Source organism: Betta splendens, chromosome 5 (genome assembly GCF_900634795.4).
Source record: "Betta splendens chromosome 5, fBetSpl5.4, whole genome shotgun sequence".
Lineage (NCBI taxonomy): Eukaryota > Metazoa > Chordata > Actinopteri > Anabantiformes > Osphronemidae > Betta > Betta splendens.
Window position 1 is genome coordinate 10,727,138 of NC_040885.2, and position 24,515 is coordinate 10,751,652.

Genomic DNA, 24,515 nt, shown 5'->3' on the forward strand with positions numbered 1-24,515 from the left:
TAACGAACCGGCAGCTAAAGACTCAAATCCATTTACGACAACCTGGGGCTATTTAACTCCGGAGAAGAGCCTGAAGGGGTCCAAGCAGTCATTTATAAGGCATAAAGCAGCGCAAGTGCTTTTAAATTTGCATCTGGAATTATAAATATTCGTATAATCCGTTTAAGGAATTCAAATGAATTGAATTATGCCTAAAATACGTGAGTTTAAAGTCAAGAACAAATGCTAAATGAGCCACACGTCGGCTGCTGAGACGAACAAATGAACCTTCGCCTCAGAGTGTTGGGATCCGCGTTGTCGCTAACAAAAGAAGAGCTGTGCATGAGCCTGAAGAGCAGACATCAGACACAAGGTATTGGATCGAAAAGATAAGATAAGCTGAAGCTTTATTGATCCCAGTGGGGATATTAAGCCAGTTCAGCAGGAAATTAGCAAAAGAAGACTGAATTTTACAGGAGGTGGATTTGCTGCAGGCTCTGTCCGGAAATGACTTCAGATACATAAGCCTGGGCTGATTTCACATTAAGAACTATTGACACGGTCTTCATGCTTACTAATAACACTCCTGCTGCAGCTTTGCGCAGTGTTTGAACAACGGCACCGATCCAGCATCTCAGCCTGACTGTGCCTCTGACTGAGCAGCCAACCAACCAATAGCATCGCACCGTTTCCCTACAGCAAAATGAGTTTTTGCTGGCAGCCATTGGAAACGGCTAGAAAATACCGCCAGGCGATCGCCATGGGGCCGCGCTATTGATTTACAGTAGTTCTTTCTCCACAGTCGAGCACTAACAAGGGCGCAGCCGTCAGAAACAGGGCTTTCCTTCCTCTGACAGACACAAGGCTGCAGCCTCAGGGTCAAGCGTTAAAGTCAGACCAGTCACGTTTGAAATACACTTATACCTGTCTGGGCCCCATCAGGCTTCACTAAAGGTAGCGTAAAGTGGTGACTGTAAAAATTCAACAAATTCCACTTCGTTGATGCCATAAGAGCTTCCTCCGCGGTGGGGTTATAAAAAATACTAATTCAACTACTGGGCTGGTAATTTTCTGTCAGACTGCAGCCGAGGCCAAGTAGAGCATGACGAGTGGGTCCATCTGAGATTTGCTATGCAGCAGTGTCCTCAGTCAGAGAGTGGAGAAGGTAAAACACAGATATTTGACAAGATAAAAGGCAATAACTGTAGATCAGAGCAGCAGCCTCTGGTGTTTGAAGGTATTCGACCCCGTCCTTCTGAAATATGCATGGACGTGATTACCATCCTACAGTTTCTGCATCCAAGCGCACAGATGGCCGGATCGGGGCCCGGCGCCAGCGCTGCCCTTTGCTACTTTGACTGTCGTCACGTGGCACGGATGAATAAGTCATGGACGGCGGCGCGGCCGTCTCCTCGCTTTCACCTCAGGAGGCAGAAGGTTGCTGAAGTTGCCTGGAGCCGGTCCAGCCCTGAGAACTAATCCTCCCCTCGATAACAGCCCATCTGAGGGCAGCGGGGCAGTACCATACGCGTGTACTTACTGTACTGGACTGTATGCGCGCTTCTCCCCAACATGCGTTTCTCAATCTGCAGGAAATCCCATTAGAAGAGAATTCAGGGCTTCAATTATTACCAATTACTGTAGAACAAATACAACTGTAAGTGGCTGCAGATAGAGGAGGACTAAGGCTGCAGTGATGTTAATTAGGAGCATTTATCACTTACAGTATGTTACATTAATGATTGTGGTATCTGGCACAACCCAGTCTGATACGTTTGACAGCCCATTTTAAAAATGCCTCCATTAATAGTGCCCCGTAATTATTCTGTACAGACGTCCGACCGACTTGTCAGTTTAATCCAATAGGAAGTCAGAAGTAGAATAAAACATTCATAATGCATGGAAGCATGGAGGGAAACAGTGCAGCTGTCGAAGACGTGAGCGATGCCGCGGCAGACACAGTTTGGACACGACAGGAAGGGCAGCGAGAACCTGTGGCACCTGTGGAGAACGGGCTCGTTACCGCAACCGCCCGTCAACGAAGCAGAGTGGAGGCAACGAGGCAGACGACCTTAAACACATGAACGGGTCTCTGGGTTCCTCTCAAACGGCCGTATGAACCATAGCGCTGTTGTGTTTGTGTAGTGATGTCAACCATAAACAGCAGCACAGCTAAAGCACCCACCAGATGTTGGCTAAGAGCCCAGAAACTGTCGAAGGCACAGAGACGAGAGGGTATTTTTTTTTCTGTCTGACTTTTTCTCTCACTGTGTCATCATTCACCATCTTTGATCTCTATGTGGATAAATAAATACTGACTGTAATAACTGATGCATCCTCAGGGCAAATCAGTAACAAGCAGCTTGGTCAGAAAGTGAGATGTTAGTTCAGATTGCGCTGCTTTATAGGAAAAAAAGACTATTTCCAACTTCCTGTGTCTTTGAAGTAAAAGTATAAAGAACCACAAAGCAAAAGAAATATGACAATGAGATCAGGATCTGATACAGGAGAGAAAGTACAGTGTTACTTACGGTATAAAGTTCATTCGTCACCTTCACCAGCTCCTCGTGCATCTGGATGCCGATGTCCTTGCTCTGAAACACAGAGAACAAAGAAAAGAAATGACGTTTCTGCCGAGACCTGCTCAGGTCAGCAAACAACCACAGTGTGACTAATGGAGGGCCACAGGCACGTACGTGAACCCTGTCAGATCAGAGACCCACTCGGTTTCCTTTTTATCCGACCTTTGTGTTATTGAACAGCTCCCGCACGCAGGCGTTAGCCGCGCCTTTACAGCGAGCTTCCCGTGAACGCAGCGCGCGTCGCTGCCTCCTTCGCGTGCGGCGGGTGCAGGTACGTGCACGCGCCGTGTGGCCACGCGCCCGTGGCTTTACGTGACGCGCACCTCAACGGGGCTTTGTTATTCAGCTTCATCTGTTGATAGTGCTATGAAGCTACGCTTCTACCGGCGGCTCCGTGTGTCATCACGGAAGCAGAGGAAGCAGCCGACGGAGTGAAAGCGCGGTATTAACATCTGTTTGCGAGCGAGGCGCGAAAACGCACCGGCAGCGCTCGCGCGTCTCCGTGTGACGGTCTGACACGCGGATGAAACAGGAGTCACGCTCCTGCAAACTTCACACGCCAATTTCGACTTGTGATGTTCGAGAAAGGAAAAAAACTGCCTCCGCTGCTCAGCACACGGGACTCATCATGGATTATAATTAATACAAAATAATTTGTGTGTTTTTTGTTTTATTTTGTTAGACACCTGACTCTCCACCACACAACTGTTCGTGTTGTCTATTCAACAGACTCAGACCTGCAGGAGCCTTCAGGGGGGGAACAGCTGGAGTACAGATGATCAGGTGAGCGCTGGTGTGAAGCTAAGCGCGTGCTGCAGGCCTCTGGGCAGCCCAGACGGCAACGACTAATATCTGCAAACCTGCAACTCTCTAGAATTGTCATTTGCCATGAATAATTGCGTTCCATCGTCTGTGGGGTCGATATAAGACGGAGGGGCGGGGCCCCGCTAGACGACACCCTCCGCGCGCCCGCAGCACGCGGGCAAAGAGCGACTGAACGCCCACGCGCCGCTCAAAGGGATTCACAGACTAATGGAAGTTAACATTCAGTCCACACCCTGCTCCTTTTTAATCACTATGCCTGAAAATACTTGCTACCGGTGAGTCATCAACTAAACTCTTTATTAAAAGAGGAACTAAAAGAGGAAAACTCCCTCGACGACCTCCGAGGGATTTTTTGTTTGTGCCGCGCGCTCCTTCTCCGACGAGCGTCGGCCTGAATGTGGTGAATGGGGGAATCGCTCGCAGGGGCTCCGGCAGCTGGTGAACGGCATCTGCATGCGTCAGCGGGCCTGAAGTGAGACAGACTGCAGCACGTACTGCAGAGAGGATCCAAGCGCAAGCCCCGTGATGCAACGCGCTGCAAGAGCTGCTGACGCTCCGCGACCGCTGAACCCCGTGCCTTTCATTCGTTAAAAACAAAGCTCTCGACCAGGAGCGGGTCTTTTTTCCCTCTCTCCGGGCTACAGAAAGTGCGCAGGGTCTGTAAAGCTGTAAAGCCCCTCCCGGTGAAAGCCGGGGTGAGGAGGGGAGGGGAGGGGGGGGTCACGGGCCCACATGCCTGCAGCGCACGACGACGACAGCCCGCGCTGTAAAGCACGTGTTGAGAGCTGAATTTCCCCGGAGCGTGGACGGCCTCACTGACCTTCTTGAAGAGGCGGACGACGTCCTCGCTGATCTGGGCCAAGCGGACGATGACGTTGCTGGTGTAGATGTCGCTGAGCGTGGCGTGGTCGCGGCTCTCGCGCCGCATCTGGCTCAGCACCAGGTACCAGCAGTTCACCGAGGACAGCAGGTGCTGGTCCTTCCTGGAGGAGTGGGAACCACAGCGGGTCACATGTTACAGTGTTACAGTTGTCTGGTGATTATGGGTTTCCACATCACTCCATCACTTCCTGCTTTTATTAAGTACAGTAATGCATCTGTTAGTTTAATGCATACGGCTGGCGACCATAATGGTCCACACGCTCACAGGCCCTGATTGAGGCATAATCAGTTTAAACCGTCTCCGCCTCGGGTGGTTTTCGACGAGGCACAAAGACACGAAGTCGGACGCACACGATCCCCCATCGAAGGCGCACACACTCGTCTGGATCAGCTATCTGAGCATTAATCAATCATCCAAACGCAGGGCAGGCACAAAGAGAGAGAGAGAGAGAGAGGAAAGGAGGGCGAGCGACGGCCGGGTGGGGGATTGGGTTTCCATGTGGAGCGGGAGAAAAAGCAGCGAGCCGCTCCGACATCAAAGAGCCCCCCTTCAGAGAGCCTCCATAATGCTAATCACATCTAATGAAGTTGATATCTAGCGCGTCCAGAGTGCTTTTCCCCCGTTCTTCCTCTACTCAGCGCTGCCCTTAAACACTGGCTTCGCACTAAGCGGATCCAAATGGCAGCAAAGCGTCCTCCCAACGTGGACGCTAAACATCCTCCATCCTTTCATCACCTCGCCTTGTCCTGCCATTACAGGGATCCGAGGAGCTTTATTCCCCGTAATGGGAGTCAATTGCTTTGTAATAATGATGAAAATCCAGACGTCAATCAACGTCAGCTGTCCACTAATAATGTAATAAAAACACGGTGTCAGGGGGATTTGACAGAAGATGCAGCAGGACTGAGGGTTTCCTCCCAACAAGGACTCGCTCACTGTTCCTCATTCTGCAGCGGTGCTGCTCGACCGACCCATCTGCCTGTGAGAGACACCGCTCCTCTGTGAATAATTGCTGTCTGTGGCGGAGAGGTTTAGGGGACAAGCACCTCCACTCCCCACCCACTAATCCCCAGAAGTGGCCAGAGATGTTTCTCCACATCATTCAGCACAAGCAGCCACCAGTTTTCCAGCAGCCTTTTATCCACTCCAGCTTCCTGCTCAAACGCGGTCGACGGCATCCTCTGGCACTGGTGCCTCTCCCGCACTTTTTTATTTTAGAGCAATAAATGCTCCCTTTGACCGACAGACGATTCAAAGGAGCGGGATCCGGCTTTGATCTTCATATCTGAAGACGCATCAGAAGCCATCCAAAAGATGAAATCACTCCCGGCTTCCATCGCGAGCATCACAATGCTAATAATTGCGCTAATTAGCGGGTGACAGACGAGGTGCGCGGGGATGCTGGTAGTTGTAAAAGCCCGAGGCGATGAAAGTAAAATGGAAAATCAAACCAGACGATCGTCAAGGATCACGCCACAAAACGTCAGCACAGCCAGGAGTTAGTGAGACGTTTCAATCGGAAACATAACAAAAGATTAAATTCTTTGGGAGCCGAGACTGTTTGTACAACATGTCATGACAATGGAAGCAATGAACCGATAGCTCATACCTGATACTATTATCTTTTTATGCCTGATTCTCTTTCCTGCCCTGATACAGACACCATCTACTGCACAGTTCAGCGTTTCCGCTCTATTCCACTCGCCCGTGGTAATTGTCGGGATCGGTTAATATACTGGAGAAGGCTTCACGCGCTGGCTTTTCAGCAGCTCCCTGCTCTGTATTGATGCTCAGGAAATCATTAACATGCAGAAGCCGAACGCGCTCCGAGAGTCTCCGGAGGAGGAAGAAGGAAGGAGGAGGGACGTGCGGCTTCCTGGCGTCCTACGACACCCGACATTATTCTGTTGGACGAGTCCTTCGATTCGCGGATGAGCTGATGGTAAACGGACACCAAGCCAACGTCTAATCGACCCAAGCTGATCCGATGGGTCAGATCCAGGGTTTCCAGAAGTGTGTGTGAGTGTGTTTATCAGAGCACGACTGGGCTCCGTGGAGGCTCCTAATCCCCTCCACGCCTCCCGCCCGCTCACCAGCGGAAACCAACGAGGAAGAAGAGGAGCGTGTTTTCAAGAATTCACAACGCGCCGCGTTAGATTATCTGTCGCATCCTAACCGTAACCTGCCGGGAATAGGGCGCGACTGAGTGCTGTGTTCAAACAAACTAGCCTTTTTCCCCTTTGCCTGGCTCTGGGAGGAGGAACAGCCTCCTCTGAGCTGCACACACACACACTGAGGCCTGTTAAACACTACTACAAGCCCCGTCTTATCTCACCAGGACACGTTCTCCTCCACATCATTATTGCATGAGCTACCTTAGTAGTTGTGCTATGTCACATCTGAATATGTCTGCTTTGACAAATGGTGTGGATCTATTCTATGTGGATTTAATGGGCTCCATTAAGAAGCCCAGTCCTGATATCCCCTCAAACGTACGGTCCGGCCCTGCATCCTTCTACCGGCGTCAGCTGCAGCAGCGTGGAGCGGCCCGGCAGCCGTTCAGCGCCTCTTCTTCCTGTGGTGAAGGCGAAGTGGAGCGGGTCGGAGGAACGGGTGCTCGCGTCGCTGCGGTGGAGCTGCAGTGGCTGTAAATCACAGCGGCACGCAGCCCGCTCCACGGGTCTGCGCCGACCGGGTTCAGCCAGCGGTCTGCAGGCCGCGATCCAGGAACCGGGTCCGGGTCGGGGCGACTCAGCTCCCGCTTGGTCTTAGTTGCATGAACAGGAGGGAGGAGCGAGTGGTCACCAGCCTCTGCTGGGCCGAAACGCAGAGGGTCCGGGGGTCTGAGTAACACATGTCACTGCTGTTTATTTGGGACCACTGGACTCTATCTGAGCGTGTGTGGGCTTCACGAAGACACTACACCGAGACGCTGCACGGCACTGGAATAGAATTAGACCTCATGACCTTAGTCGCTCGAACTAACACCTGTTTCAAATGTGCAGATTAGATGGCCTGTTTAAAGGTTAAACCAGCAGCAGAAACAGCAGCAACTGTCTCCCATCAGCTCTTTGCCAAAGTGAAGCACATGCTTTTAATGCAGCTGTACTTAGTTATGCTGTCAAATCCTCATCCAAGGCACGTGCACACACACACTATGATGTGAAGCATCTGCTTCTCAAGCTGTCTCCTGCCATGTTATCTGTAATAGCGTCACTTACTCTATCCTTATTTTCCATCTTTTCTTCCATTCATCTTTTCCATTTCCATCTTTAACTAATCTACAGGGTTTTTATTTTTCATTTGTGAACACGTGAGACTACGTATTCATGCAACACATTAGTGAGCCACTCTCTTCACACATTTCAGGCTAGAAATAGGACAGAATCATTTCTGAATGTCTGAAAAGCGCTTTCATGCTTTCATTTGACTCAGAATCAGACCGGGGCCCAGGCTGCACATACGCGCGTGGAAACTCTTGCCTGAGACCTGCTGCCAGATCACAGCTGGGCCGGGGCTCCCGTTTCACACGCCGGACCGGCCCGCTCGCCCGAGGTGCGGCGCTTTGGCAGCAGCCGGGCTTCATTTCATGCCCTGCGTGAGTCGTGTACCAATGTGTCAGCGGTGCTCTCTGTGCACGTGGTGCCGCTTTTTTTCTTCATCAGTGTGCGTTTCACTGCTTCCAGACTTGCGGCTCAGAATGTGTCAAGACTGTGGGTGAGCGACCGGCCTCTCTTACTTGAGGGGTTATCAGATGGCATGAAAACAGGACTGAACGGAAAAAGAGTGACTCATGAACAGATAGCTGTTAGCTGTGTGTTACCCTAGAAGCTCTGAGTGACGCCTGGACCTGCTTGAGCTTCTTTAATACATCGTAGGAAACCTAATGAGGTCCAGATGCTACGGGCTGCTACCTTTGGTATAAGTGCAATTCTATAACCCCAGTGTGGTTCTGGTGCATTACGGTGTATGGAGTTTAATACTTTAAACAAGCCCATTCATTCTTGTTAGTCAGTAATAGGAGTGAAATACAGTGTCTGGTTTAGTTAACAAACAAGTGAGCACAAAGTGACAGCAGCTTTAGCCAAACAGCAAACGCTAATAAAATGCATTAAAGCAGCAAACGCTACAATAGCATTAAAATGGGACAAATGTTGGCGACATGCAGCGTCTGCAGGCAGGGACGCTCACTTGAACTGCTGGTGTTCTCTGGAGCTGCGGATCTTGGAGGAGAACCTCTCGGCCAGTTTCTCCAGGCTGCGGGAATATTCCAGTTCGATCTCCGCTTTGCGCCGGAAAAACTCCTGCAGGTCCTGCAGCAGCTGGATCCGAGACTCGGACTGCTGCTCCAAGCATTTGAACTGCTCCACCAGCTGGTTTCGGATCTCTGTACAATGAAAGGAAAAAGATTTGGATTATATGAAGCCATGCCAATTATAATATAATATAAATATATCCACACATATATGCAAATTCTATCCTAGTGTATCTGGTTCTGGTTGGCTGGCACTGAGGACTAGTAGATTTTCTGTGCAGTGACCTGTGTGTGTGACCTTTCAGTGTTCAACACAAGCAGCGAGATCAAACGGTTCTAATGAGAAGCTAAACATCCCCTTTGGGGAACAAACAGCGCTGTACCGATCCGTCTTTAGAGGAACCCGACGCTGCCGGGCCGACTGCAGGTCCCTGAAGCCGGTGAGAACCCGGCAGAGAAACTCGATTCCTCTTTGTGGTGCTGTCATCAGCAGCAGGCTTGTTGACTCAGTCAGACAGGGTCATGAGTTCCTTCCTTGATTTGAGTCAAATCAGGAATTCAGCGACAGCCATTTAAGATTACAGCACAAGCAGAAGTGGGTTCTTGAGAATTTGCCTTGTGATCGTTATGAAGAAACAAAAACCTTTCCAATAAACTAGGATTTGTTATAATTGGTCAGATCATTTGAGCTTTTAGGCCACTTGTATATTTGTATTTGTCTTTAAGTCAAGTTCTAGCCTACAGTTAAAACAGCAGCCACTGCAAGCACTAAACCGTGCATCAGAGCCACTGAAGCAGACCGACTACTGACTGAAACCACAGCACTGACACACACTGTGTGTTCCTGCTCTGGAGGGTGTTATTTGGTCAGCCAGGCCCTCCACATGCATGTATGTAGAGTGTGACTGATGGGGAAGCCTCCTTTCCCCCCGTGATGTCGTGCCGCCGGGCCTCAGCCTGGAGCGGCATGCTTCACTCTGTGGTTGACCGCTGCCCCCCCCCCCCCCCCCTCCCCTCCACCCAGGGACCTGAAGCTCGGTTTTTAGTGGGAGCTCAGGGGAAAAAAATACCACTTTGCTACATCAATCACGACAGGAATGTGTTGCCTTCCCAAACAAGCAGCGATGTTTTGTGTTTGCAACAAGTTTTTTTTTTTTCTTTTTTTTGCCAGGGAATCCAATAGAAGCGCCCCGGGAAAGCGCGACACGGACGTGCACGAGCGACAAGGAGGAGAGAACGTCTGAAAACACTCACTCCACAGAAAGGGAGCTCTGAACCACCAGCTGCAGCTCCAAGTTTGACAAATGAGCTGGGAAAAAATAGGTCACGCACACCAGAAGTGTGCCCTTCCCTCGGAGAAACCACGAGCAATTGAAAAATTATTCCCTGAGCATTCCCAGGTCTGAGAGGCTTCATTCACTGAAGCTCTCGCTGTGAATGTCCATGTGCAGTCAAGGAGCTCAAACACAAGCAAAACAAGTCCTCCTCACTGTACTTAAACCACTTATATGAAGAATTCATTCTAATATTCAGAACTTTACAGTGTAGTGAGATCAACTACAGAATGGTTGCTGATGTTTCACATTATTTTACAGTATGTTACTGCACACACTGAATATGCACATATAACCTCATTATAAAGGCTCTTGAACGACACCCCACCCGTCACTTTGAACCCACACATTTCTCTGTAAACATGGATGCCCCACTTTCAGCTTAGCTGCTCTGGATTCCGTGGTTTTAAAACTAGACATGTACAACAGCTCAAATGCATCATTACCACTGATTATTCAACATAAAAAGCCTTATTAGTTATTTAACATATGTAGACTGGATGCTTTAAGAAAAACTATTAAAATGGCATGAAATGCAGAAATTACTTCTGGCTGTCGCTTTATTTGGGTATTTGAGTTATTAAAGCATGGGATGACTGGAAGCTGGCTGTGATTTTGATCACGCCACCTCACTGGGGTCTGAGATAAGCAAACAGCACCAGCACTGAGCAAAAACACATTTATACTGCATCAAAAAGAAGTCCAAGCTTTGATGCTGGTGTCTGATTGTGCACACGGTTGTTATCCGTTGTCCTGCGTGTTGCCTGGGTGTGTTTCTATTTAGGGAGGGAGCCATCTGCTTTGTAAGGGAAGAGAGGGGAGGACGGGGTTATGGAGACAGAAACACTGAGACTGGAGCAGCTGAAACCCATGAAACAGTTTGTCACTTGTTTGAAGGAGACAATCATCACTTGGAGCCTTTAAAACTGTTCATAACAGCAACTAATTAAAACTGGACCCTGAACTGCTTTGGAGTCGACAGATACAACATATATATACATATAATAACAAATACAACATGACGGTCACTGCCTTTCGGCTTAAATGTGTTTATCAGATTTTTATATTTAGTTAAATTCATTTCATATTAATGCTTTTTTGATTATCTAACATTAGAGGGTCGACGCAGCAGAGTACAGGAAATATACAATATTTGTATGACCTCGAGCGCTGTACATCATCATCATTAGTCTTTCCCTTTCTAGTGGACACCTGCCCTACACCAACATTGCTCCTATGTAATTTAGAGACAGGATTTGATGTCAGCGAACACTTGGCCCCTCACAGAACAGGAAAACGTGTGGAAACAATAGTAGGATGTTGGAGATGAGTGAACTTTGACCCTCGGACAATATCCTGTATCGTCAGCTGTGAGCACAGAGCAGTGAGGATCCCAGAGGATTCCCTTCACGGGGGGCGGCCTAGAAAGTCTGATTCCATTTCAGACAAGACGTTTGCATTGACTGAATTTTGGGCTTCTAAACAAAAGGCTAAACCAGGACACCGGTGGTGATGCACTGGTGCAGCACTTTTATTGCAAGTCTGCTGTTTCTGAGGAGTCCGCGAAGTCTTGGCGCAATGAAAAGTGGAGTGCAGTGAATAAAAGGGATTTTCTGCAGAGCATCCTGAGGGATGACAGGCTGTGGAGAGCCAGGCAGCCGCCTCAGGAGCGCCATGGATCGTTAAACTGCAGGACGGCACCGCTGAGCTATTGTCTCACATAGCGGCAACTCTGCTCACTGAAGGGCTTCAGTGATGACACGTAGCATCGTATCGAAGCGCTAAATGCTGTGCGTTTGAAATTCTAAGCAGTTTGAGAAATATTCACCTACTGTACTTTCAAAATAGCATCCTTGGACGTTCAAAAGGACTCACACTCTCAAACAGTAACACACACCAGAGAAAAGCTCCAGAGCCATGATTCACCAATCTAATCTCTAATTCGGCTCTGCAATATCTGGGCTCTGCACCGCAAAAAGGATACACACCACCCTTATCCAAGACCACTGGACTTATAATACAGGTCCGCATTGTGGAACTAATCCCTTCACTTCTCTGTTCTTCCATTAATCCTCTAATGATTGTTTTCATGTTGGATTCAAGCGGCCATGCTGTTGCCAGAGCAGGGTCTCCTTTGACCCTCATTAGATTGGACTATGACAGCAAAAATAAGATGTCAGCGGCGAGTAGAGGTGAACTTTACCTCAAAGCAAAGAAAGTAAAAATGCACATGAAAGGCTCTTTCTGATTGTTCTCTGCTCGTCAGTGCAAGCAGGGATAACAGCAGCCTCCACTCTGCTCCCTCACATTGATTTCCTCTCTGGTGTCGGCATCGTCACCATGTCAGGCTGTTACATGAGTGTGATGTTTCCATGAATCCCCAGCACGAGCTACAACTGGACACACGCCCTTCCCTCTAGCTAGCCATCTTCGGCTGTATGCAGGATCCAGTACTGCAGGGCCAGGCTGAGATGTATCGCCATGGCAACAAGGGCGTGCACCGCTCCCTGGGGAGCAGCTTATTGGAGGAGAGGTCTGATCTGCTGTGGAAAGGTGGCAGCAGTGAGCGAGGAGGCACGTGCACATTGTATGAAATGAGACGCTGTATAGGAAGCTAAACAGGTCAGAGTCAGAGCAGCAAAGCAGTAAAACCCATTACTGTGCTAAATTAAAATGCATTCTGTGATACATCAGGACACTTGGCAATCAATGACTGAGTTTATGTAAAACAATACGCGCTTCTGAAAAAACAGATCCTGTCGAATTACAGCACATCAGTTGCGAAAGAAAACTGCTGAAGGAAGTCTGCTGACGAAAATGATTACCAGCTGCCCTATAATAAACAATTCAAAAGCTGAATTGTACAGTTTGTTCTCTTAATAACTACAGTAATGAGCATGTGCCACATACGGTTCTATTTCTACCGGGTGGGGGGGATCTGTGAGCCGCAAATAGGTGCACTCCTCAATTATCTGAAGTCTACTGTGGGACACGGGCTTCACCGGTGCATAATAAAGTTAATCTAGCAGGTCCCGAGCCTACGCTGTATAATAAGTTTCCTAATTAGATCGTTGGTGACGCCTCTTTTTGCAGAAGTGGCCCGTTTTTCTGTCGGTCAGCAGTTTATTTCCGCGTCTCGCCGTGTTTACCAGGCAGCGGTCACTTTTTGGAAACATGTTGAAACATGGACCTAGACTGAAATTCCTGTTTTTATTTAAATAACTATATTTATACACACAGGCATGGAGTGAAGATCTACTGCACAGTAGGTACCACGAAAAAAGTTAGAGATGCCAAAGTAACTGACCTACTGAATGCATGCAGACAATTCAACTTTTGTCCCATGAATCAGGTATTAGAAGCGTATTATTAGACTCACATTACAATCAGGGTGTCTAAAGCCCCAGAGAGCGCCCATTAACCCTCTTTCAGCAACAAATGAATGGAATAAAGGCGAAATCAGGCCCTGCCTCGCACTAAATCACCAAACGTGTCTTTGTTTACTGTAGCTGACGAATGCAACCTAATGCAGCTACTGTGTGTTAAATGATAATTGATGCCTGGCGGATCGGTCGCCTCGTGAAAGGCCGATTATCTCCGGTCGCTGCGGAACAGAGAGCAGACTTGATTTATCAAGAGGCTGCTGCATCGAGACAAGTTGGAGGAAGTGTTGGCACTGGCATCGTTTCAGACACTGGTGGGTTGTTCGTCCGTTTCATGACAGTGGCCTGGTTTTGTTAAAGAATGTTAATGTTGAAGCATTCAGGTTTTGCTCTTAACATAAACTGTCAAAAGCCTGTTTTCTTAATAAAACCCCAAAGGTAGAAAGTAATGGAGCGGCTGAACGTGTTTCATTTAAGATTCTCTGTGACACACCACAAACACATGATGAAGCCCAGAATCCATTGGACCGGGGCTCATGTGTTTATTGCCAGCGTCCTCTCAGTCAGCGGCCAGTTTGCTAAACAAGTTGGCAGCTGAAGTGAGTCAGCGCGCCCATGTCTTCAACGCTTCTCCAAGTCATTGGACGCATGCTGACCAGCAGGTGATCACGCTCAACGCTGACATTTGAATGACCAACGTCAGCTGAGCAAAGCCACCGGTTTCGGTTACACATCAGAACCGGTACTGCAGGTGGAGCTCCTTACACGCACTTGTGGGCCTGGAATTATTCTCAGTAGCATGTCAGCATTTTAGAAGCATAGGTCTGTAAGAAACAGAATTACCTGTTGATTTATTCTCATGCAGGTCTTCAGAAGTGGGTTTGTGACCACACAGGCCGTTGTTGAGATTAAACTGACGTGTTGCAAGCGGTGTTTTAAGTGTTTTTAAGATGCAAAGCGTGTGTGTGTGTGTGTGTGTGTGTGTGTGTGTGTGTGTGTGTGTGTGTGTGTGTGTGTGTGTGTGTGTGTGTGTGTGTGTGTGTGAGAGAGAGAAAAATGTCCGCGAGCAGCTGTCTGCATTCATTTCTCTGATCAGAGCAGTTGTTTTCAGCCTGGGAGATAAATTATGAAAGCACTCGGAGCATTGTGTAATTTCCATCAGATGATGAGAACTCAACTTCCTCCACAGCACAGTGCCACTCGTTGGTGTGTGTTGCTCTGACTTTGTGTGTGTCGCTCTGACTTTGTGTGTGGGTGTGCTGCTGTCAGTGTGGTCGCGTCTGCCTCGCACGGCGGCTTCATCCACGGCTCGACTACCAGTCCAGGCCACGAGCTCTATGCAAAAGACGTGCTCGGAGTTCAGTTAAACGTCAAATATGGCTTTGAATACGCTAAAAATACTCCTGTTTCAAACACCGCAGCAATAACTCAGTCACTAAGGCCACAGTGTGCCAGAAAACAGGGCTTAGGTAGAGCTGTGCTGCAGTCCAAGTGCAGGGAGCCTGTGATTCACTGCAGACGAGGACTCAGGGCGCGCAGCCAACACAACCTGCTGTCCCTAAAGTACAGTACAACAAAGACACATGAACACAGGACCAATTTAATAGCAATGAAGCCCTCTGAATGGCGGTCACCACCCTGTCTGCTCTCCTGTGTGACGCTGAAGTGCTTGAACGGCTTCCCCAGCCTCGCACCGTGCGTGCGCCCCGTCACCATCACTTCCCTTTTGTTTTTCTGGACCTCATCCTTTAGCTGCGGCCTGGTTTCACCAACCCACCCAGCTTGTTAACTTGTGACCACTGCCTTCCCGCGTTGTCTACTCAGATCCTCTGCTCCAAAGCGGCGGCAGCTCCTCGGCCCATCTATGAGCCCTCCCCATTCACATGCTAATGCCGGATCTGCCAGCTGAGCGATTGACAAAACAAACGAGCAGTCCCTCGGGGTCGTCCGGTGACCTCGGCCCCGGGAGGCGGAGTCAGGGGTCGTCAAGAATTCATAGAGTCGGGAAGAATCATATTTTATGTGATGAAATGTTTCCTTCAAAAGAAATCCAGATTTTATGCTCTACTTGTTGTTTTCTTTGATGCTGAACTACTGCAAAAAAGGCACACGATGTGTTCGCCCGTCTCGACTAATAAAGCGGCCGTGTGATCGTGTTACGACCCAGTGAATGACACGCGGATGCTTCTGCCGCGCGCGCATTAACCGGAGAGCAATAACTCAGAATGGGACAGGTGCAATTCCCAAACTGAATTTCATTACGGCTCAGTCAGCGGCTGGTTGGAGCCGCAGCCCTGCCATTGTTGTGAGGTGGCCCATGTCAGGAGCGGGGCCCTCGGTGTCTGCAGGCTATGAAACGCGCCAGCTGTGAATGAGAATCGAGCAGCATAAATTAACATGCGCCTCAAGAGCTCCGTCTAATGCAAAGGAAGAAGGCGGCCGACGGGGCCCCGATCCGTGGAACAACAGCAATTCTCCCATGATGGAGTGGGAGAGAAGCTGAATAATTGATCCACCAAAAAATGGCCTGGAGAGAAATGGATGGAGCTGCAGGATGAGAGAAGCCACGTTCGCCTCGACGACCAACTGCGACCACAGCATCTGGCAAAACCAGAAGCCGATCCATAAAGACAGTGAGGAGGAATGTGGAGCAGCCCTACAAACCCAATATCACACCAAAGGTCCAGACTCGCCCGGGACTGGAGACGTGAGCAGCTGAAGCTCCTGAGATGTAACACTAGCGACACCACCCAGTGTGAAAGCAATAGTAGGTCCAGAAGCTGGAGGCTGAGCCCGGGCTCCACTTGAGGAAATCTCAGCTCTGGACCAATGCACTCGTTGTTTGTGTGTACAAACCCCTTAATTTTACACTACACAGCAGAACAAACTGTCACTTAAAGTATCTGGTGACTGTTTATTTGCATGGTCTGTGTTGCTTAAGCCGCCCTTTAACCACTGCCTGCATGTGTTATTTAACACTTATCATCTCCTCCCTTTGCCTCTAACGCAGTTTCCTGAGCTGAGCACGGATGTAAGTCAAGGTGTAAATGACGGGAAGGTTCTGAAAAACCCAGATCATCCATCAAGCGGTTCTGAGCGTATGACGGTTAGTGGGTGAAGAGCTGTAGCTGCAGCGTGGGTGAGGCAGAGCAGACCTTTGTTTTATCCGGGTGAGAGCTGCTGACACCTCGTCTCCGCAAACCCAAATACACCGAACATCGACGGACGCGGGCCGCGACGCGCGACAAGTCTGCACTTCCCAAATACCTGCCCCTCGCTTCCAGCAGGACGAATAACAGGTGAAGCGCTGACGGGGTGCCAGGAAAGAGGCGCATAACGCTGCCCTCTGTTTGACAAGCGAGACCATTTTACCCAGCAACAAACGCGGAGCTGGGAACCTCAGCGCGCGGAAGCCCGTGGAGAAACACGGTGTCCCTGACGCGCGCGATTACCGTTCATCACCTGAGGCGCTCCGCGGTTCCGCAGATTATAGGGGAATAGGTGAAACCGCGTAAAAGCGGGTGTTGGTGCGTTAAACACAGACGCCAGAACACGCGGGGCGGCGGGGCGCGCGCTGAGCGACTGGACCCGGGCGTCCGGCTCTCACCTTTCACTTGGGTCTCATAGTCCGCTATGATCTCCTTGTCCTTCTTCATCTTGGTGGAAGACATGGTTCCTCCGGTTCTGGGGGAGGTCGTGTCGGCGGAGGGCTCTCCCGGTTGTGCGGCGACGATCCCCGACTTGTGGCGTTGCGGCGCTTTGCTCCGTCTTCCTCCGTTCTTTTCTTCTGCGCGTCGAGGAGAACAAAAGCGTGAAACGCGCCGTGTATTCTCGCAGTCCGGCCGGTTGAAGCGCCGCACCGTGGGGATCAGTGCAGCGAAGCCACCGCTGGAGCGACACCCCGACGCTGCATTCTTGCCTCTCCCCGGATGGGTCTTTATGTGGCGGAGGAGCCGCGAGACCGTCCCCGCGGCACCAGTCGACTCACGGGCGGAAAGAAAAGGGGCGAGCGAGGCTCACGCTACGACCACAGCATCATGAGAGCAGAGGAGCGGAGGCTTGAAGGCTTCCAGGTTGTGGGTTCGCGATGAACGGGCGCGCGGACGTGCGAGCGGCGAGGAAGGCGGACGGGTCCGGACTCTGACAAATTGCGCTGCAGGGAAACAGGAATTTAAAAGACGGTCACGTGAGCCTCCTCGTATTGTCAAGCACCCCTCCTCCTTTCCCTCCCCCTCCTTACCACATACGGCCTCACACACCTAAATGTACTTAATGCAACCGAAAGTTACTATAGCTGTAGCAGTGGTCATATTTTCATCATTATCATCATTATCATCATTACCATCATCATCATCATCATCATTATCATCACATACACCTGCTGTTCACTCCTAACACATGTTCATTTCTCAGCAGGTAAAACACGAGCAACCAGAACTTAATCGCCATGGAAACCTCACATCTTGATCTCCATAGCTACTGTTTAGAAGGAGTGACACATCGCAGCAGAGGCTGCGAGAGATAATCTCCCGACATGCTGCTCCGACACACGCCCAGCGTGAACGCGACCTGCAGCGTCGCCAGTGCATCAGTGCGAACATGCTCACACACACACACACACACACACACACACACACACACACACACACACACACACACACACACACACACACACACACACACACACACACACACGCATCTTCAAGCCACGTTGCATCTCTGCAGTATTTCACACCTTGTTCGCGTGGCTGATGGTGACAAAGACAAATGTGACAGCAGCAGTGTTATATTATACATTGATATATAGTGTGTGACTGCAGTATGAGTTCAAACATGTGTATATTAATCCCTGATCCATGTTGTCTGAGCCAACGTTTTTCTGACGCGTGTCTGACCGTTTCGTGTTCAAGCTGCTTTTTGAACCAGACACGGTGTGGTTTTCTGTCTGTCACCAGCTATTCTCGCTTCAGGATGTCGCAGACGGTCGATTTCCTAAAAGTGTCACAAACCCGGACGGTGTCACAAAGTAGAGGCCGATTGCGTTTCACCTGAGGGTTGAGGAAGGTCAGGAATTCTGGAGGTTCCGGAGTTCCAGTAACCAGTTAGGAGACGATGTGACGTGGATACATTCAGCAAATGAGGTGCGACAATTAGCTGCTCACCCTCGAGATTCTAATTGGACAGTTACAGTGAGAAAATAAACCCCTCTCTCTCTTTCTCTCTCTCTCTATTTTTCTCTCTCTCTCTATTTCTCTCTCTCTCTCTCTCTCTCTCTCTCTCTATTTCTCTCTCTCTCTCTCTCTCTCTTTCTCTCTCTCTCTCTCTCTCTCTCTCTCTGTCCCCCCCTCTCTCTCTTTCTCTCTCTCTCTCTCTCTCTCTCTCTATTTCTCTCTCTCTCTCTCTCCCTCTCTCTCTCTCCCTCTCTCTCTCTCTCTGTCTCTCTCAGAATGTTGAGTGTTGTGTGGTAAGCTGAGTGCAGACTGCATGTTTGAGGGCTGTGGCTGGATAAGAAAGTGATATGAAAGCAGTACTGAGGGCGTGTTCTGCTCATGTGCCATGTGTCTTATTACAACACGCTGCCTTTGCATGTATCACCGCTGTGGCCGGTGGGTAAGTCGCCCACAGGCTCTGCTCTATGTGTGACCTGCTCGCCTGAGAGAGCAGACTCTCATACAGTGTGACCCACCTGCCTTCCACTATTTCCCTGTTCCTCATAACTGCCTTCCTCATTAGACACAACACTTTATGTATCTGTATAAAACATACACACAAAGTTGTTATAAATGGTTTTAAGGCATTGTTCAGATAATATGCAGCATCTCCTTTGGCTTTGCAGGGACTCATCCAATCACTCATGTTACTCATGCACCCGAGGGACTCTCGGAGTCTTCACACGCGATGAAGCCTTTGGAGACGGATAGACATGCAGCAGCACGTGTCATCAGCTGGATAACCTGCAGCTGATGTTACAGGGCGTGAGGCCAGCGCTTTGGTTTCAGAAGCCGCTTTATCGCTCTTCCCATGATTCATGTTCCATGTGAGAGCAGTAATTAATAATTTAGACGTGATCAATAGAAAGCTTTTATGATATACTGCAGAATAGAAGGCAGAGTGTGTTAATGGATCGCGGCCGATGAGCAGCAGATATAATAACAAATGCAAAGTTAATTACAAGCATGTAGAGGATATTTAACATGTCAGATAATTAAATGTCTGACAGATCACGGTTTGTAAATGCAATAAGGTAGAAATGCAATAAGTGCTCATCCTTCTGTTCTCCACATTCTTCTCCATTTATATTTACTTTCATTATTTATTCTAACTTCACTTCAACACTGTGACGCGTCTCAGTGGGGTAAAATCCCACAGGGCTTCTCATGTGCGACTGCCCTGAGGACCTTTCCTCATACGCATACGTTTTTTTAACATGGCATGTTAGTGCAGCAGAGCTCGAATTACTGTTAGAGGATGGACGCATCTCAGCTGATCTGCTCGTGTTGTATAGGAAACCGATGAACTGCACAGTGTCAGGTTTTCGTTCTTGGTTTTATTTTGAAAGGACTCTTCTGTTTTCGATCCCAGTTTCCTGTTTTATTTTGGTAGTCTCCCGGTCTCTGTTTTGTGTTCTAGCTTCACTTCCGGGTTATGTCACGTCACATCTGTTCTTGTTTCACCCGGTCATTATTCACACCTGCACGTCATCAGTAATCGAGTCCCGTTGTATTTAACCACCACCTGTGTCCTTAGTTCCCTGCCAGATTGTTGTGTTTCTTCAGTGTCCCAGTTTCATCAGCGTATTCGAGTTCCATGAGTGTATGTATGTTTCATCGCCTGACCCTGGACTGCTATTGACCGTGAGTTTGTCTCATCCCTGCCTGTACTTTTGCTGAGCCTCTTTGTGTACGAACCCTGCCTGGACATTGGACTCGAGATTGCCTGCTCCCCTTGTTACTGCTTTAAACCCTCCCGTGTATGACCTGGACCGTTTGACCGTGCTTTGGAAAATAAACTTCCTTTTGATCATAACCCTGCCTCCGTGCTGCGCATGTGGGTCCTTTCATTGCCGCCTCCTGACAGAACAATCTGGCCAAACTTGGACCCAGCCAGCACTTAGCCTCCGGTCAGGTCAGTGACTGTTTTTCCTTGTTTTTTTTTACGGCGAGTATAACTCTCCCGCGGAAGTATGGAGTTTACCTGCGCCGAGCTACCCAGCGACCTACATGTTTATTTCGAGATTCTCGCGGAGGATTACCGACGGGCTAGTAACCCGAAGGACCAGCGCTGCGCCGTGGAGGTGGCGATATTGACGCTGGAGGACGATGACACCGCGTTAGATCACCCCAGTGTTCGTCGCCTCTATGAGCGACTGTGCGCGAAGTCTGACGAGTTAAGCGACGCGCTCTGCACCACGCCAGCGCCGGTCGCACCGCCGATGGTTTCGGTTTCCTCTTCCCCGCCCCGTCGGATCGTCGTGCCTGCACCAACCTGCCCAGCTCCCTGGTTGTTTCCCTGGGAGGATTTTCTGCTCTCACGCGGTCCTCAGTCTCCAGTTCAGCCGCGCGCTGCTCGGTCTCCAGTTCAGCCGCGCGCTGCTCAGTCTCCAGTTCAGCCGCGCGCTGCTCGGTCTCCAGTTCAGCCGCGCGCTGCTCGGTCTCCAGTTCAGCCGCGCGCTGCTCAGTCTCCAGTTCAGCCGCGCGCTGCTCAGTCTCCAGTCCAGCCGCGCGCTGCTCGGTCTCCAGTCCAGCCGCGCGCTGCTCGGTCTCCAGTTCAGCCGCGCGCCGCTCGGTCTCCAGTCCAGCCGCGCGCCGCTCAGTCTTCAGTCCAGCCGCGCGCCGCTCAGTCTCCAGTCCAGCCGCGCGCCGCTCAGTCTCCAGTCCAGCCGCGCGCCGCTCAGTCTCCAGTTCAGCCGTGTTTAGCCCAGTCTCCAGGTCCAGTCCAGCTCAGTCGGTTTTAGCCCAGTCTCCAGCTCAGTCGGTTTTAGCCCAGTCTCCAGCTCAGTCGTGTTTAGCCCAGTCTCCAGCTCAGTCGTGTTTAGCCCAGTCTCCAGCTCAGTCGTGTTTAGCCCAGTCTCCAGCTCAGTCGTGTTTAGCCCAGTCTCCAGCTCAGTCGTGTTTAGCCCAGTCCCCAGTTCAGCCGCGTGCTGCCCAGTCCCCAGTTCAGCCGCGTGCTGCCCAGTCTCCAGTCCAGCCGAGCCCCGTTCAGTCTCCAGTCCAGCCGAGCCCCGTTCAGTCTCCAGTCCAGCCGAGCCCCGTTCAGTCTCCAGTCCAGCCGAGCCCAGCCCAGGTCTCAGCCCAGTCGAGCCCAGCCCAGGTCTCAGCCCAGCCGAGCCCAGCCCAGGTCTCAGCCCAGCCGAGCCCAGCCCAGGTCTCAGCCCAGTCGAGCCCAGCCCAGGTCTCAGTCCAGTCGAGCCCAGCCCAGGTCTCAGTCCAGTCGAGCCCAGCCCAGGTCTCAGTCCAGTCGAGCCCAGCTCAGTCGAGCCCCGCTCCAGTCGAGCCCAGTCCAGGTTTCAGTCCAGTCGAGCCCAGTCCAGGTTTCAGTCCAGTCCAGTCGAGCCCAGTTCAGTCGAGCCCAGTCCAGGTTTCAGCCCAGTCCAGTCGAGCCCAGCCCAGTCGAGCCCCGCTCCAGTCGAGCCCAGTCCAGTCGAGCCCAGTTCAGTCGAGCCCCGCTCCAGTCGAGTCCAGTCCAGGTTTCAGTCCAGTCCAGTCGAGCCCAGTCCAGTCGAGCCCAGTCCAGTCGAGCCCAGTCCAGTCGAGCCCAGTCCAGTCGAGCCCAGTTCAGTCGAGCCCAGTTCAGTCGAGCCCAGTTCAGTCGAGCCCAGTTCAGTCGAGCCCAGTTCAGTCGAGCCCAGTTCAGTCGAGTCCTGTTCCGGCCCCAGTTCAGTCGAGTCCTGTTCCGGCCCCAGTTCAGTCGAGTCCTGTTCCGGCCCCAGTTCAGTCGAGTCCTGTTCCGGCCCCAGTTCAGTCGAGTCCTGTTCCGGCCCCAGTTCAGTCGAGTCCTGTTCCGGCCCCAGTTCAGTCGAGTCCTGTTCCGGCCCCAGTTCAGTCGAGTCCTGTTCCGGCCCCAGTTCAGTCGAGTCCTGTTCCGGCCCCAGTTCAGTCGAGTCACGTTCCGGTCCCAGTTCAGTCCAGTCACGCGCAGGTCTTGTCCCAGCCAGAGGGCACCACCTGTCGCACAGGTGCTATGCACGCCCAATCAGGCCCGACGTCTCCCCCGTCGAGCTCGGCAGCTGTAAGCTGTCATGCCAGCTCCGGAGGGGACGCCGTTCCAGTCCCTGTCGGCCATGTTGCGGCCGTTCCAGTCCCTGTCGGCCATGTTGCGGCCGTTCCAGTCCCTGTCGGCCATGTTGCGGCCGTTCCAGTCCCTGTCGACCATGTTGCGGCCGTTCCAGTCCCTGTCGGCCATGTTGCGGCCGTTCCAGTCCCTGTCGGCCATGTTGCGGCCGTTCCAGTCCCTGTCGGCCATGTTGCGGCCGTTCCTGTCGGCCATGTTGCGGCCGTTCTAGTCCCTGTTCCTGTTCCTGTCGGCCAAGTAGAGGTCGTTCCTGTCGGCCAAGTAGAGGTCGTTCCTGTCGGCCAAGTAGAGGTCGTTCCTGTCGGCCAAGTAGAGGTCGTTCCTGTCGGCCAAGTAGAGGTCGTTCCTGTCGGCCAAGTAGAGGTCGTTCCTGTCGGCCAAGTAGAGGTCGTTCCTGTCGGCCAAGTAGAGGTCGTTCCTGTCGGCCAAGTAGAGGTCGTTCCTGTCGGCCAAGTAGAGGTCGTTCCTGTCGGCCAAGTTGAGGTCGTTCCTGTCGGCCAAGTAGATGCCGTTCCTGTCCCTGTAGGCCAAGTTGAGGGCGTTCCCGAAGGCCAAGTTGAGGGCGTTCCCGAAGGCCAAGTTGAGGGCGTTCCCGAAGGCCAAGTTGAGGGCGTTCCCGAAGGCCAAGTTGAGGGCGTTCCCGTAGGCCAAGCTGAGGGCGTTCCCGTAGGCCAAGCTGAGGGCGTTCCCGTAGGCCAAGTTGAGGGCGTTCCCGTAGGCCAAGTAGAGGTCGCCCCAGGCCCCGTTCCTGTCGGCCCGAGAGAGGTCGTTCCAGTCCCTCTCACCCTCGGAGCCGCAGCGCCCGCCGGCCTCCAGGAGGAGGCAGCGCCTGCTGCAGTTCCTGCGCACCTCCAGGAGGAGGTCGCGCCAGCTGCAGTCCCTGCGCACCTCCAGGAGGAGGTCGCGCCAGCTGCAGTCCCTGCGCACCTCCAGGAGGAGGTCGCGCCAGGAGGAGGTCGCGCCAGCTGCAGTCCCTGCGCACCTCCAGGAGGAGGTCGCGCCAGCTGCAGTCCCTGCGCACCTCCAGGAGGAGGTCGCGCCAGCTGCAGTCCCTGCGCACCTCCAGGAGGAGGTCGCGCCAGCTGCAGTCCCTGCGCACCTCCAGGAGGAGGTCGCGCCAGCTGCAGTCCCTGCGCACCTCCAGGAGGAGGTCGCGCCAGCTGCAGTCCCTGCGCACCTCCAGGAGGAGGTCGCGCCAGCTGCAGTCCCTGCGCACCTCCAGGAGGAGGTCGCGCCAGCTGCAGTCCCTGCGCACCTCCAGGAGGAGGTCGCGCCAGCTGCAGTTCCCGCGCACCCCCAGGAGGAGGTCGCGCCAGCTGCAGTTCCCGCGCACCTCCAGGAGGAGGTCGCGCCAGCTGCAGTTCCCGCGCACCTCCAGGAGGAGGTCGCGCCAGCTGCAGTTCCCGCGCACCTCCAGGAGGAGGTCGCGCCAGCTGCAGTCCCCGCGCACCTCCAGGAGGAGGTCGCGCCAGCTGCAGTTCCCGCGCACCTCCAGGAGGAGGTCGCGCCAGCTGCAGTTCCCGCGCACCTCCAGGAGGAGGTCGCGCCAGCTGCAGTTCCCGCGCACCTCCAGGAGGAGGTCGCGCCAGCTGCAGTTCCCGCGCACCTCCAGGAGGAGGTCGCGCCAGCTGCAGTTCCCGCGCACCTCCAGGAGGAGGTCGCGCCAGCTGCAGTTCCCGCGCACCTCCAGGAGGAGGTCGCGCCAGCCGCAGTCCCGGCGGACCTCCAGGAGGGGGTCGCGCCCGCCGCAGTCCCGGCGGACCCCCAGGAGGGGGTCGCGCCCGTCGCAGTCCCGGCGGACCCCCAGGAGGGGGTCGCGCCCGTCGCAGTCCCGGCGGACCTCCAGGGGGGGGTCGCGCCCGTCGTAGTTCCTGTCGACCCCCAGGAGGGGGTCGCGCCCGTCGCAGCTCCCGCTGCACCGGCATCGGTCCCTGGCGGCTCGGCCCCGGCCGCACCTGCATCTGTTCCTGGCGGCTCGGCTCC

General features: G+C 52.2%; 1 protein-coding gene across 4 annotated transcripts in view; it reads right to left on the minus strand.

Moving 5' to 3' along the window:
• Positions 1 to 24,515, minus strand: part of srgap3 (SLIT-ROBO Rho GTPase activating protein 3) — a 43,021-nt gene that overhangs the window by 15,584 nt on the left and 2,922 nt on the right. For 2 of the 4 annotated variants that reach the window (XR_008694664.1, XM_029151779.3), the window contains exons 1-4: positions 16,849 to 17,049; positions 8,461 to 8,656; positions 4,207 to 4,369; positions 2,511 to 2,573 (exon numbers count right to left, since the gene is read on the minus strand). Coding sequence is in view for 3 of the 4 variants with exons in the window: in XM_029151779.3 (XP_029007612.1) it covers positions 2,511 to 2,573; positions 4,207 to 4,369; positions 8,461 to 8,656; positions 16,849 to 16,912 (486 nt within the window). In the remaining variant the exon portion in view is untranslated. Of the gene's footprint in view, positions 1 to 2,510; positions 2,574 to 4,206; positions 4,370 to 8,460; positions 8,657 to 16,848; positions 17,214 to 24,515 lie in introns of those variants that run through there. The other 2 variants (XM_029151783.3, XM_055508752.1) reach the window with 2 other exon arrangements.